The sequence below is a fragment of the Macaca mulatta genome, chromosome 3 (genome assembly GCF_049350105.2).
Source record: "Macaca mulatta isolate MMU2019108-1 chromosome 3, T2T-MMU8v2.0, whole genome shotgun sequence".
NCBI lineage: Eukaryota > Metazoa > Chordata > Mammalia > Primates > Cercopithecidae > Macaca > Macaca mulatta.
In genome coordinates this window covers 98,430,618-98,446,072 of record NC_133408.1, presented here as the reverse complement: position 1 = coordinate 98,446,072, position 15,455 = coordinate 98,430,618, and the positions used below count along the sequence as shown (strand labels likewise).

Sequence of the window (15,455 nt, the reverse complement as noted above, 5' to 3'; positions counted from 1 at the left end):
ACAGACAGAAAGTAGACTGGTGCTTGCCAGAGATTAGAGGGAAAAAGAAAATTGAGAGGTATTGTTTAATGGGTACAGAGTCTCAGTTTTACAAGATGAAAAGAGTTAAACAAAAGTGGGTACTGATGATTGGTTGCGCAACATTATGAATGTATTTAATACTCCTAAATTAGACACTTAAAAATGATTACTAGTCAGCTGGGTGTGGTGGCTCATGCTTGTAATCCTAGCACTTTGGGAGGCCAAGGCAGTTGGATCACCTGAGATTGGGAGTTCGAGACCAGCCTGACCAACATGGAGAAACCCCATCTCTACTAAAAATACAAAATTAGCCAGGCATGGTGGCACATGCCTGTAATATCAGCTACCTGGGAGGCTGAGGCAGGAGAATTGCTTGAACCCATGGGCAGAGGTTGCAGTGAGCCGAGATCATACCATTGCATTCCAGCCTGGGCAACAAGAGTGAAACTCTGTCCCCCCCCCCCAAAAAAAAAAGTTACTAGTGTAAATTTTATGTTATTTATATTTTACCACAATAAAAATGGAGAAAAAACGTTAATAGGCATTCACTCTGGAAGACTATGGCTGATTTCTACTTTCTTCTTTTTGTATTTGTGCAATTTCCAAGTTTTCTACAATGATTATACTATTCCCGTCATCAGGAAAATATAGTAATAATCATAATCATGTTCCTTCATATTTGTATGGCTCTTTACATTTTTGAGTTAGCTTGCATAAGTTATATCATCTAGTCCTTTAAACAACCCTGTGATGGAAGCTGGAGAGATACCTTTAATGCCATTTTTATAGAAAACTGCTCTAGAAATTTGAACTTGCCCATGTCACAATGCCCAGACCTTCTGACCTCTTGTCCAGTGCTTCTTCCATAAGGCCTCACTGCTTTTCCTGGCATGTTAGAATCTCCAGGGACAAGAATCCTCCTCACTACCAATGTGTCAGACATTGTGCAGGATCTGGTTCCCAGCTTCATGGCAGGCATGCACCCAGATCACCTGAGTCTGGTGGTTTTGATCTCCGCCTGCCAGTCTAGTCAAGGTGGATTGTAATGTCTCCTTTGGGCGTTCCACAGTCAAAAAGATCCTTATATCTCACTGGATACCATCTTAATTCATTTTCATTGCAGTGAGACACAAAACAATCACCCAGAGAAATCACTGGGTTCTAGACATTGCAAACAATACCCCAGGGACTGCTCTTTTGCATGGATAGAGTGGTCAGTGCATGGGTGGGAGCCCTGGGCTGGAAGTCTGAATGCCTAAATCTGTTTCTTGCTTTTCCACTGCCTTGACTTGGGATCTTCAGCACGTTTTTTTATTTCCCTGAGCTTTCTGTCAAGTGAATTGCTGATGATCGGTTCTATAAATGCTTATAAGACAGTATTAGGTCCTCACATACCATCAACTACATATCCCATTTCATCACATTTCCACCCACAGCCCCTTGGGTAAAAAGCAGCTCTTTGCATAAGCATCTCCCCAAACTTGACAGCCTTGCATGAATGAGAAGCTGCGGTGCCCAGCCTGTTTGGGGGAGGTGGAGGAGGAGGGCTTTCATGTGCAAGAGTCTTCTAACTCCACCTGGTAATGTTCTGTATGTTTCCACAGTTATCTCTGAAGACTCTTCGGTGAGAAGACAGATGAAGCCAAGGTCCTGGGGTTCCAGGTTGCAGAACATGTCAGACCCCGCCCACTCCATGCTCAAGCTGTAATTCAGTTGGCATACAGGCTTGGAATTGAGAATTTATTTATTGTAAATATGTGGTTTGCACGGGCTTTAAAGCAGTATTTTAATGGACTTTTATTTCAGTAATATTTTTTAAAACACCCCTCATTTTTCCGTTTTTTACACTGCATCTTGGCATTTGTCTGTCAGCTCAGATAGAGCCCTGTCCCTCCACCTAGTGCCCACTCCATGACTGTGAATACGCTTGCAGGCTGGCCCTTCCTAGATTCTGAACCGTTTGTAGAGAGTCCTTCATTTGCAGGTAGCCCCAAAGTTATAAATATCCACAACGGCTTCTTATTGGCATGATTTTATATTCTCATCACACTAACTGCAAAATCAAACCAAACAATGCCTTATCAATGACGCAGCTCAGAGGAAATAGTGTGTTCCCCACACCCAGACAGTGCCGCGCAGCCTCCAGGGAACGAGATGCCATGTCTCGCTTTCATTTTGCAGTACAGGGATTTTTTTTTTTTTCTGCTTAATGTAAATATATCACAAAGTAAAGGCAAGAGTGGGCTTGGCCCCTCAGATGCCGACCACAGGGCCCCTTTTGTAACTGAATAATCCTCCAAGTAGCCAATGCTCCTACTGTTTACAGTGTCCCTAGTGCCCAAGTCTCCGTCACTTTCCTTCTGTTCCCTCCAAGTTCCCAGTCCCATCCCGGTAGCCAGCTTTACGAGATTTTGCTATTTCTTCCCTGCAGATTAAAAATATACACAACTCATCATTATGCTAAACTACCCATTGTATCTCAGAGGTCTCCCCTTCTGCCCTGGCTTCAAGTGTGGACTTCATGGAAAATATGACATGAAAAAGTGTAGAATGAAACATCGTGTGAAATACCTGCCACAAATACCTGGTGCCTCACCGCCCCCTTCTTAGGACCCTTGGAGCCACCCATCGGGCAAAACCTAGCTCCCTTCTGAGCTAAAGGAGAACCCTGCCTGACAACTCCACATTCATCCCCTTGTGGTGAGCACCTGTCCGTGGGGAGATGTGTGCAAGCTCAGCCACTCTGAATATGGAAAAGGGCAGGCCGGGCTGGGCCTGCTCTTCACTCCCTCTTCTTGATCCTGCAGGGAGGGGAAGTGTGTTTTTGCTTGCTGCCTGATCCCTGATGTTCCCCATCCTTGGTCGGGGAAGACTGTGACAGAGGAAGGAGAAAAAATAGAAGGAAACAGACTGATCCCTGGGCTGTGCTCAAAATAGCTGCCCTTTAAAGGAAATCAGGCAGGGAGGGGAGGGAAGCCAGTGAAAAAGAAATTTGCTTTGCAACACCCCACACACACATTCACCCCCGAAGGATATCGTGTCCAGACCAAGCCATCCAGAAAGGCAGCTGGTCAGGAGGGTGTGGGCAAACATGACTGCACCTGCCTCACTGTTGTCTGGAGTAAAGACCCGGGTGGTGTCCTGCCGCAGTGCTGTGCTTTCTCATTCCAGATGGAAGCAAGTGAGCCAGGGTCAAATTCCCGTCTCTGGGGGAATGAATCAAGCCAAAACTGTAACAGCTAAATCAATAGAAAAGAAGTTTTTGCAGGTCATCAGCTCTGGGCATAACTAATTTGTTTTATTGGTTCTGGAAGATTTCCAAAAAGCCAGAATGTATTATTATAACATTGTCCACTCCACCGCCCTCACAGTTGTATAAAATAATTATAAAAGTTTTAATGATCCCGATTAAGAAGACCCTAAACAAAGGCAATTCCACCTTCAGAGTAGACTGCCTGCCCTAATGAGGTGTTTAGGCATTCGTGTCCCCTGTGGCTGGGATGGAAATTAAAATAACACTATTTAAGGACAGAGGGGGCCGGGAGCAGCGGCTCACGCATGTAATCCCAGCACTTTGGGAGGCCGAGGTGGGTGGATTACTTGAGGTCAGGAGTTCAAGGCCAGCCTGGCCAACATGGTGAAACCCTGTCTCTACTCAAATACAAATAATTAGCTGGGCTTGGTGGCTCACACCTGTAATCCCAGCAATTTGGGAGGCTCAGGCACAAGAATCACTTGAACCCTGGAGGCGGAGGTTGCAGTGAGCTGAGATGGTGCTACTGCACTCCAGCCTGGGCAACAGAGCGAGACCCTAATTCAAAAAAAAAAAAAAAAAAAAAGGACAGAGGGGAGGAAGGAGCAGAAACCAAAAATGGCAATTAGGGAGAAATCTCAGGAATGTGGCATCCCATCTCCCCTTGAGACCTATCACTGAATTCACAACCCTTGGAGCTCATGCTGGTGCACTGAGTTCCTTTGGCGGTGTAAAGGTTTAACCCCTTGACTGTAAACTCATACTTAGAGACATCTGAGTCATACAGTCCCCGCCATTGTCATATATTCTCACTGACACTGCAGTCTGTGACTCCTCCAATGTTTCACCTGTATTTTATTTTTATTGATGTCTCCTTCTGCAGATTAATTTCTTTGTACTTAATAAACTTTAGTAAGTGGAAATGCTTCCAGTTGTTTCCTTGTTAAAACCCATCAATGTTCACCAATATTAATCTAAACCAGACATTTTTAAGGACCAGGAGAAGTTGAAGTTCTAAGGATGACAGGAAAAAAATAGATATTTATATGGATATAGTGCTTGCTGTAACATACTGTGTTAGATAACAGGGCCTGCCTTTCTTTCTTGAGCTAACTAGCCTAACTGGTATTTGGAAAAACCAAGCAAGAAAAAAAAAATTTCTCAGGTGCATTTTTTAAAAAGTAGGTAACACTATATTCAGTTTGATTAACATAGAATGGGCGGAGTATTGCTTATAAATTCTGCTAAATTGTGTTGAAATAGAACAACCTTCACCCTAGGTGCACTTAGCCCCACTCCCACCTCAGCAAACCCCTCAAAAAAGCCTCCTGTAGGAACAGAATTGTCTTGAATCCCCCCATAGCATTTTAAGGTGGACCTTTGGGAACAGGGTTCAGGGGAGGTGAGATTTATCTGCTAGGCAAGCTATCTCAGAGATAGCGCTTGGAGGGCAAACCAGGATATGAATCTCCGTTTTGCCTCTTACATGTTGCCTCTTACATGTTGCCTCTTACAGTCTGTGCCTCAGCTTCCTCTTTTGTCAAAAGGGAACATAAATATGTATCCGAGTGTATACTGGTGAAGATTCAATGATGTAATACACATGGGCAAGCCCAGCCCTTGGATCACAACGGAGCCAGTGACTGCACACCCTGCACCCCGGGGAGCAGTCAGTTTGCTGATTCCGTGCTTGGGCACAAACAGGGCTCTGCTGGCTGCATCCCAGGCACTCCATTCAGTATTTGCTGAGCTGCTCAGACCACACTTCACTAACTCTGCTGCTGGATAACAATGAGAGAGCAGTCATTAAAATTCATAGATGTTCCTGAAATAAATCTCATCTAGAAACTAATTTCAAAGCTGGTTACTACACACTTCGCATCAGAATTAGTTAAGGGGCCGTTTTATTGCTCTTATTGGTGGAGGTACAGATTAGCTCTTTCGTGGCCAAAAGGGCCGGTCTGAGTGGGGAAGAAAAAGTAAGGGCCGAAGACAATCTACAAAGTGGATGATGAACTTCAAAGTCACATTGAGTGTGGCAGTGGTGAAGTAGCTAGAAGTATAAGCGCCTTTTATGGAGTTAAGTGTGGGAGACATGGTTCCTAGAGAGGGAGCAAGTTAATGGGAAGGGCTGTGGACTCCAGAAGCAAGTTCCAAATTCTCAGACGGTGCCCCGGGAGGCTTCAGCATCCTCCATCCACCCATTCTGTTATGGGTTGAATTGTGTCCCCACAAAATCAATATGTTGAAGTCCTAAGCCCCAGTACCTCAGAATGTGACCTTATTTAGAAATAGGCCCATTGCAGATTCCGTTAGTTAAGATGAGGTCATACTGGATCAGCGTGGGCCCCTGATGCAATATGACTGGTGTCCTTATAAAATGAAGAAATTGGACACAGACATAGACACAGGGAGAACGCCACATGAAGATGAAGGCAGAGATAATCAGGATGCTGCTTCTATGGGCCCCAAAATGCTGAAGATTGCCAGCAAGCCACCAGAAGGTGGCAAGAGACATGAAACACATTCTCTCTCACGGCCCTCAAAAGGAACCAACCCTGCAGACGCCTTATTCCTGGGACGTCTGCGCTCCAGAACTGGGAACCAGGAAATTTCTCCTGGTTATGCTGCCCAGTTTGTGGTACTTTGTGACGGCAGCCCCGGCAAAAGAATACAGGCTCTGTCACCCAGAGCTGTGCAGGAGGGTACAATGTTTATGAAAAGAGAACTGGGAATAAAATTTCAGAATTAGCAGTGCCTTGTCATGTAAACAGAGCAGTCATCTACCCTGACCTTGAAACAGGTCACTCACTACAGGTGACTAAGTCCTATCTTCACGAGCAAGACAGTCAGTTGCGTTTTGCCTGTCACAGTGGAGAGAGAGTCATGGAAAGCAAGCTGGCATTTCTGGGTCACAGGAGTGGAGAGAGCTGGCTTTTTCCCTAAGTGGCATCCTCTCCTGTTGTGGCATTGCTAACGCCTTGGAATCAAGATGCCTGGTACAGAGAGTACCAGCCACTCTGATGATCTAGACTTCCATTCTAGTAACTATGGTAAAATACACATAAAGTCTACCATCCTTACCATGTTTAGTGTTTAATTTATTCGTGTTGTGTACATTCATATTGTTGTACAACCGTCACCACCATCCCTCTCCATAACTCATCTTGCGAAACTTTCTGAAACACTATACTCATTAAACAGTAACTCCCAATTTCTCCCCCACACCAGCCCGAGCAACCACCCTTCTAATTTCTGTCCCTATGATTTTGACTGCTCTAGGTACCTCATCGAAATGAAACCATATAATATTCATGACTGGTTGATTTCACAGAGCATAACATCCTTAAGGTTCATCCATGTTGTAGCATGTCAGAATCTGCTTCCATTTTTTTAAAGGATGAATAATATTCCATTGTATGGATATAACACATTTTGTTTCTCCATTCTTCCATCTGTGGATACTTGAGTTGCTTCCAGATTTTCGCACTGTGAATAGTGCTACTATGAACATAGGTGTGCAATCCTCTCTTCCAGACCCTACTTTCAGCTCTGTTGTGTATACCCAGAAGTGGGATTGCCCGATTACAGGGTAGTTCTATTTTTAGTTTTTTGAGCAACTCCATACTGTTTCCCACGATGGATGCACTGTTTTACATTCCCACCAACAGTGCATAAGGGTTCCAATTTCTCCACATCCTCACCCACATTTGTTATTTTCTGGTTGTGTTTTTGTTGTTGTTGTTGTTGTTGTTGTTGTTTTTGATAGTAGCTATCCTGATGGGTGTGAGGTGATACTTCGTTGTGGTTTTATATTTAAAGACTGAATTTACCCACAGAACATTACATAATGCAAGAAACTGCTGAACTGATTGTTTACTGAATATTCCAGCCAGAAAAATATATCTCTTCTCATACATCTTCTATGTTGTGACTGAGGCCCACATTTATTTATGAGACACAAAACAGAAGAGGCCACTCCACTGGATGTTAATTTCAGTTTTTTTTTTATTGTATGCTTGATGCATTTAGAGACAATTCCAAGGGCAAGCACTGGATAGGGATATTATCTGCTTTGTAGATATTTGTACAAAAGACTGTTAAGACTACATGGGCAGTTCCTACTGCAGGAAACAGAATGATTTTTTCTTTTTTTTTTTTTTTTTATTATTCCCTGCCAATAGCATTTTCCGTCTAACACATTTAAATTCTCACAACATAATTGCAAACATGTACATATTGGTTCCCACGAGAAATCTGCAGGTGACATTTGGGCATGTTTGGAGTCAATCAGATAAAGCACATTATGACAGAAACCATAAGAGGGGAGCTGGGACCTGGGACCTGGGACTGTGCAGAATGAAAAGCCACGGCTACGGGAAGCATAAGCTTGTGCTGCAACAGCACATGCACATGACCTGCCACTCCTGGCCCTCCACGGAGCATGCCCAGCGAGGGCGCCTCCTCCCTCCCTCCTCCACGTGCTTCCTTCCTAAGGCTGAGAGCTCAACTGAAGACCTTCCTCAATAAACGACAGAGGGCTCTTCAGTCAGCAATGCAGTTAGTGGTTTCATGACAGACACACTGGTCCCACCCGGCTTCCCTGCAGAACCAGCCAGAGCTGTATAACACCTGTACCAATGTGGGATGACATCAGCTAGGAAGCAACGTAATTTGCCTGGTTGATGATTACTTTTTATACCTAATGATTCACCCAGTAGTAAGGATCCCCACAGCTAAGATCTAATGGGCAAATACCTGCTCTGTTTATAAGAAAGACTCGTTCTAATAACACCGGGTCTTATGTTATTGGGCACCAAGGAATCTCCATAATTTCGATTATATCTTTATTCTACCTAAAGTTTCAAAGCACTTCCAAGAATGAAAGGGTACTATTTCTGCTTTGCTAATTTACTCCTGCCAGAGCTTCTGTCCTTGAATATGAGGGCTATTTTCACCTATAGTCAATCCCATCTATTAGACAAGACTAGCTAGCTTATGTTTGGTTATAGGGCAAGGGAGTGGGGGAGAGATTCTGTCCTTTCTGGACATGGCTTCTTTCTGCACAAGCATGCTCAGCCCCCACCCCAGTCTGAAAAGATACACAAAGGGTCTCCTAGGAAGCTACTTATACACTGTGACCCTTGAACATAATTTTTGCATTTCATCTTGAATATTCATGTCCCCCATAGTGCCTTCAGAAAAACAATCCCTGGTCAACAAATTATTCATGTAACAAGCATTTTTCCAAAGCAAAATCTGTTGGGAACATTTAAAAATGAACATTCCTCACCATAACAGCCTGCTCGAAACCCAACAACCTATTTCCAGTTGTTACTATAAGTACCTAAAATCCCTAAAAGTAAGCGCAGCCACATCAGCAGATTCTCTGCTCTCTTCTTCTCTTTCTCCACCCATTCCAATGCACAACTGTCCACTGCACTTAGAGACCCCTTCCAGACCCGATGGGAGCTGCCACGCCCCTTTTTACTTTTGCCAGGCTGTGCCATGCCCTCTAGTGGTAGGACTAGGACATCACAATTGTGGTGTAGAGTATTAGCATTAGCCAAGACAGCCCTCAATTAGGGCTGCCTTCTTTAAGAAGCTTGACCAAGGTCCATTCCCCTAACAGAAGTAGCCATTGTGTTTCCCAATGGGTAATGACACAAAGCGGGTAGGGTTATCCATGGCCTTTGGCCCATAGAAATGAAACGAGGCTTCTATGTAATTAATTCTCACTAGACTTCTTTCGGTCAAATTCTGAATCACCTTGGTTATCTCAGACATATTAAACTGATGAGACATTTCATAGTAGGCGAAGGTGAAATCACGCAGTGAAATTTAGGGTGGCTTTCTGCATCATCTTGCTTTACACAGCCACTTGGAACATGGACTTGGGAGGGGAGAGGTACCTACGTCACCCTTGAACCTCACTTCCCCCCACTTAACAGTGATAGAAAGACACTTTTAGAATAGCCACCCCACCTAAAAGGACAGTCTAAATTCACCAACAGTGAAAGCCCAGGCCAAACCTGCGTGAAGCTCTTAGCAGCTACAGGCCACCATTATTGGTTGCCGTTAACTCTGTCAGCTGAAATCATCTTCCCATCGCCCACAATGTGTGGTTAATGATTTTACATACAGAGTTTACAAAACTGCTGAGCAAAAAGCTCATGGCACTCCTATACTCATGCTCTTGGAGAGGTGGTAGAAAAAAAGAATGTGTTCTGATGAAACCTCTGAGCCTCACTGTTCACATCCATGTAACGGGGCTGGGTCCCCTCAAAATCTCATGATACAGCTTCTGGGAAGGAGTTATTAACCCTGTCACTTCCCAGATTGCTGATACTCACAATGTTTCCATTTGCAGATTCCTGCCAAGAATGAGGCGGCAGGATTAGGCCCCACTGGTGCTCTCCCACTAGCTGCTGTATTTACGTACACTTCTGTTCATCATCTCTGCCCATTTCAGGAGTGGCTGAGAGCTTGAATAGGTGGCGGTAAGCTCCCCACCACCACCCCCGCGCCCAGTGCAGCTACCCGCCTGAATGAAGGCAGCTCCTGGGACATGTGAGGTGTGAGGAGTCGGGGGAAGATCCAGGGAAGTCAGCTGCTTTGTATTTGGATTTGTGGGATGTAATGCACTTGGCAGGAAGGGTGGGGCCTGAACTGGTATCCTGCAGAGAAATGCTTCTATATCCATCTGTCACCTCCTTGCCCTCTGTCTTCCCAGTGCTAAGCCCATCTGGTCTTCCTTGCATGCTTTTCTATGCTCTGGTGGTAAGTCAAATCCTTTAAGTGAACCCGACATTGGAAACAAATCAGTTTAATTAAAGTCTCTCTGCTGAGATAATGTAGTGACTGCTAGGATTCCAGCTATTTAACTAGAATCTAAATAGTCAAGAGTCCCTCCTTTTCTTTCCCTCGTGAGCAGAGAGATTCACCGCTCTGTGGGTGGAACTGTGCCATAAGGCCATTCAATCACTCCTGGACTAGCTGTTGGTAACTAGACTGGGAATCATTTCTACACAAGGAATCCTGCGGTGGCTGTGCTGCTGTGTAGGGAGAGCTGCCTCCTGGGACATCCATGCAGGGATTCAGAAGGCCACCAGCATGGCTACCTCTGAATCTCAGAAGTGAATAGGTTCCAGCTAATAAATGATCAGCTGTCCTGTACGTGGAAGCAGCTCTGCAGTCCACCACACGTAAGCACAGTGCACGGAAAATGGGAAGACAGCTTCTTCAGAAGCCCAGGATGTAGGAAGGAGCCAGGACTGGAGAGGGGTCCCTTTCTTCCTTCCCACTGGTCCTGTCCCCCGGAAGACACCTGTGGAGACACTGTGCACCAAAGGCATGCACTCACAGGAGGCAGGGAGGTTCCCTTGGACAACACACACGAGAGCCTTGTGTGTGTGCACAAATGCCTCTTGTTAACCTGAAAGAAATCGCTACTGAGGGAAAGACTAAGACTTCAAAAGAATTTGCTTTTCCCGCCAACTCGGCACTGTGGAGCCTGCCTTTCAAGGCTTGATGAACTCTAGTCCTCTTGTAAAAGGCTAATGTGTCCATTGCCACTGAAATACAATAATAGCAGCTTAAAATCCACAATTAGTCACACAACCGAACAACAGGCAACGGGATACATGTTACACTGCACGGGAAGGAGACCTACATTGCAGAAGGGGACACTGTGAGATTCAAGGCGGAACACAAGGTAACAGTTTGATCTGGCTTCGGAAAAGGAGGCCACATCTTAACTTTCTCATTTTACTCAAACAGGAGAGTGGTTTGTTTTGCTGGTAATTTAGTAAGGTGGGAAGTCTTAAATAAGAAGGGGAAAGGGAGCGCTTACTTCACTTAAAGAACTTAATCTCTGTGTCAACACAGTCATAGAAAAGGTCCCCCACTTCTGCAGGGTCCAGGGGCCCGGAGCTGGTCAGGATTTCTTCCATGGCTTCCAGGCCTTGCTTCTCCAGCTCCAGCATGGTGCTCCTCAGCTTGCGACCTTGCTCCTGAGGAAGGACACGACGGCTTTAGGTGTCAGCAAAACAGCGGGGGGCATTGCAGCAGACACTGAAAGCCTCTAGGGGGCCAGCTGGCTTCCTGCTCAAGGTCCTGTCCTCCTCACACTCCGTTTCTCACACGACTGCCGCAGGGATTGTTCTAGAATGCCAGTGTGGTTATGTCACTGCCTGACTTAGAACACTTGCACAGCTTCCTGCTGCCTTTAGGACAAAGCTCAGATCCCAGAGTGACACTGAGGGAATGCTTCCCCTGCATCTCCCTACTCCTCAGCTGGACTGAATTCACTGCAGCCCTCTGGCCTCTGATGCTGTCTCGCCCCTGCACAGGTGGCCCTGCCCTCTGGAGGGCCGTCCCCTTCCTCAGCGCTTGGTCGACGTGCACCCATCTTCAGTCTCCTTGCAAAGCCTTTCCTCTTCCCCGCACAGTGCCACACCATTCCCCCTGCCATGGGCGCTGTCTCCCACCTTGTGCTGGCTTGCCTCTGCAGCTGTGGCCCCTTGGATGGGAACCAGGCTCATTTCTATCCTCCAGTGACTGGGAGGGCACTCTCAAAAAATGTTCATCGAATGAAAAAAAACCATGGATCAATGAATAAACAGGTGCCATGTCTCTCCCCTGTTCACTCTTTTTCTGAGATGGTGAGTTCACTTCTTCCATGGGACTCACTCATTTACGGCAAATGATAGTGAAAGCTTCCATTTGCCCCACGAGTCCCAGAACTGAGAAGCTGCTCTCACCACCCGCCCACCACTGCGCCATGCAGCGTCCCGTGACTCCACCTGAGAGTCGTTTCTAAATTTCAAAACCCACCAGCCTCAGCAGTCTCATCTCTTTGAACACACAGTCCTTTCTACCTCTTCATTCTAATTAACCAAATATCCACCACACAGCGACAGTTTTCATCTACGTGGGGCTTACGGCCATCCACCAAGAACATAAGCACCGTCAGGAGCTACTGTGGACAGCCCTGGAGAAAGCGCAGTTGAATGCAGTGGCAGCATGCATGCTTGCCATCTTCTGCCAGGCTTTGCAGGCTGGTGGGGAGAAGAGATGTAAAATACCTGGGCGACCTTTACGTGTTTAATGGTCTCTTCTGTGGAAGAGCAGGCCAAGCTCTCAGAAAAGTGAGACAGCCCTTCTCAGAGATGCTGTCTGCATTCATCTGGATGGACTGCTTGGGTTTCCCTCTTGATACCCTTTTTCTATAGTCCACCATGTCAAATGCAAGAGGCTCACCCCATCCACAGCACCAATTTATACAAAAGGTCCTCCTTTCTGGCCCTTCAGGCCAATTTGGACCTACCTATTAAAAGCAGTTACATAAATAGTTGGGGAAAACTGATGAGTGTCTAACAAACACATTCCTTCTTCCTCTCTTCAGCAAAATACAGGCTTGAATTTTATATCAAGTCCATCGGGGTGGCTGCTGTGGACACACTGGGTGCTGTGGAACGTGCTGTGGGGGTTTTCTTGTTTGAATTGATGACTTATCACTTTATTAACCAAAGGTACGGGACTGGGGAGAGCTGCACTTTGAAGGATTACTACTTCTTTTTTAAAACTAGGAATATGAGGCCGGGCCTAGAGGCTCATGCTTGTAATCCCAGCACTTTGGGAGGCAGAAGCAGGCGGATCGCTTGAGCTCAGGAGTTCAAGACCAGCCTGGCCAACATGGTGAAACCCTGTCCCTACTAAAAATACAAAAAAAAAAACCAAAAAACCAAAACCCTAGGAATACGAGAATATTTTCTAAAACTATGTTTGTACTATGGTAAAACATATGTATTATAACATAAAATTTACCATTTAAAAACTTTAAAACGTACAGTTCAGTGCATTAAACTCATTCACAATGTTGTACGACCAGCACCACCAGCCATCTCCAGAACTTTTTTGAAACAACATATCATTGTATCTTTAAATAAAATGTTGCCAGCAAATACAACTTTTTACCCCTGAAAGTACATAAATAATTTTACACAGTATGTAACAGTTATCCCTACTGTACTGCATATTCCTATTATTCCTATGTAAACAGTAAATGTAGGTAAGATACTCAGCCTGCTGAGTTCCAGAATAACGTGAGAAGGAGAAGCTTTGTCTTATTTGGTTTCAAGAGGCTGGGCAGGAAAATGAACACCAGCTTTCTAGGAAAGGCCCCAGGAACCTGGCCTCTGGGAGGAGCCTGGCCACACTGGATGGGTGGGGGGGGTCTCGCTTGTCATCTGCTTCCCTGCCTCCTTCCTCGCTGACCTGGCCCACCCGCCTCCGCCTCCGTGGCCCTCATGCAAGCTCACCTGATCACTTTCGAGGATGGCACGTGCCCACTCGTGGGCTTTGTACAGCTCATGCCGGCGGTCTGGCTTCTCCTGGAACCGAGGCTCCTTTTTGGCAGGGTCGTCATCCCCAAAACAGGGAGACTGTGTCTTGGGGACAAGTTTTACGTCATCCACAAAGATGAAAGGCTTGAATATGGATCTGGAGAGGAAGGAGAGACACTTCAGCCAGGCAGAGGTTGGGGCCCAGGAACACCCAGAGACTATCCTTTTATTCAGCAAACATTGCCCAAGCCAACTTGTGGGAGGTGGTGGGTAGTGGGTGTGGGTGATGGGTGGGTGGTGGGTGATGGGTGGGTGGGTGGTGGGTGTGGGTGATGGCTGGGTGGGTGGTGGGTGTGGGTGATGGCTGGGTGGGAGGTGGTGGGTGGTGGGTGTGGGTGATGGGTGGGTGGGAGGTGGTGGGTGGTGGGTGTGGGTGATGGGTGGGTGGGTGGTGGGTGGTGGGTGTGGGTGATGGGTGGGTGGGTGGTGGGTGGTGGGTGTGGGTGATGGGTGGGTGGGAGGTGGTGGGTGGTGGGTGTGGGTGATGGGTGGGTGGGTGGTGGGTGGTGGGTGTGGGTGATGGGTGGGTGGGAGGTGGTGGGTGGTGGGTGTGGGTGATGGGTGGGTGGGAGGTGGTGGGTGGTGGGTGTGGGTGATGGGTGGGTGGGTGGTGGGTAGTGGGTGTGGGTGATGGCTGGGTGGGTGGTGGGTGGTGGGTGTGGGTGATGGGTGGGTGGGAGGTGGTGGGTGGTGGGTGTGGGTGATGGGTGGGTGGGTGGTGGGTGGTGGGTGTGGGTGATGGGTGGGTGGGAGGTGGTGGGTGGTGGGTGTGGGTGATGGGTGGGTGGGAGGTGGTGGGTGGTGGGTGTGGGTGATGGGTGGGTGGGTGGTGGGTGGTGGGTGTGGGTGACGGCTGGGTGGGTGGTGGGTGTGGGTGATGGGTGGGTGGGAGGTGGTGGGTGGTGGGTGTGGGTGATGGGTGGGTGGGTGGTGGGTGGTGGGTGTGGGTGATGGGTGGGTGGGAGGTGGTGGGTGGTGGGTGTGGGTGATGGGTGGGTGGGAGGTGGTGAGTGGTGGGTGTGGGTGATGGGTGGGTGGGTGGTGGGTGGTGGGTGTGGGTGATGGGTGGGTGGGAGGTGGTGGGTGGTGGGTGTGGGTGATGGCTGGGTGGGTGGTGGGTGGTGGGTGTGGGTGACGGGTGGGTGGGAGGTGGTGGGTGGTGGGTGTGGGTGATGGGTGGGTGGGAGGTGGGTGGTGGGTGTGGGTGATGGGTGGGTGGGAGGTGGTGGGTGGTGGGTGTGGGTGATGGGTGGGTGGGTGGTGGGTGTGGGTGATGGGTGGGTGGGTGGTGGGTGGTGGGTGTGGGTGATGGGTGGGTGGGAGGTGGTGGGTGGTGGGTGTGGGTGATGGCTGGGTGGGTGGTGGGTGGTGGGTGTGGGTGATGGGTGGGTGGGAGGTGGTGGGTGGTGGGTGTGGGTGATGGGTGGGTGGGAGGTGGGTGGTGGGTGTGGGTGATGGGTGGGTGGGAGGTGGTGGGTGGTGGGTGTGGGTGATGGGTGGGTGGGAGGTGGGTGGTGGGTGTGGGTGATGGGTGGGTGGGTGGTGGTGGGTGGTGGGTGTGGGTGATGGCTGGGTGGGTGGTGGGTGGTGGGTGTGGGTGATGGGTGGGTGGGAGGTGGTGGGTGGTGGGTGTGGGTGATGGGTGGGTGGGAGGTGGGTGGTGGGTGTGGGTGATGGGTGGGTGGGAGGTGGTGGGTGGTGGGTGTGGGTGATGGGTGGGTGGGTGGTGGGTGGTGGGTGTGGGTGATGGGTGGGTGGGAGGTGGTGGGTGGTGG

At 48.0% G+C, this 15,455-nt stretch overlaps 2 protein-coding genes across 6 annotated transcripts in view; one reads left to right on the top strand and one right to left on the bottom strand.

Moving 5' to 3' along the window:
- The window catches only part of WIPF3 (WAS/WASL interacting protein family member 3), a 109,271-nt gene extending 105,074 nt beyond the window's left edge, over positions 1-4,197 (top strand). For all 3 annotated transcript variants that reach the window (XM_077996971.1, XM_028845903.2, XM_028845904.2), the window contains exon 9: positions 1,626-4,197. In XM_077996971.1, the coding sequence (XP_077853097.1) occupies positions 1,626-1,649 (24 nt within the window). In that variant the 3' untranslated portion in view covers positions 1,650-4,197. The remainder of the gene's footprint in view (positions 1-1,625) is intronic.
- Positions 4,198-7,416: 3,219 nt separating this feature from the next.
- SCRN1 (secernin 1) overlaps positions 7,417-15,455 on the bottom strand; it is a 73,226-nt gene continuing 65,187 nt past the window's right edge. For all 3 annotated transcript variants that reach the window (XM_077996972.1, XM_028845906.2, XM_015133781.3), the window contains 2 exons: positions 13,597-13,777; positions 7,417-11,286 (listed from right to left, as the gene is read on the bottom strand). In XM_077996972.1, the coding sequence (XP_077853098.1) occupies positions 11,128-11,286; positions 13,597-13,777 (340 nt within the window). In that variant the 3' untranslated portion in view covers positions 7,417-11,127. The remainder of the gene's footprint in view (positions 11,287-13,596; positions 13,778-15,455) is intronic.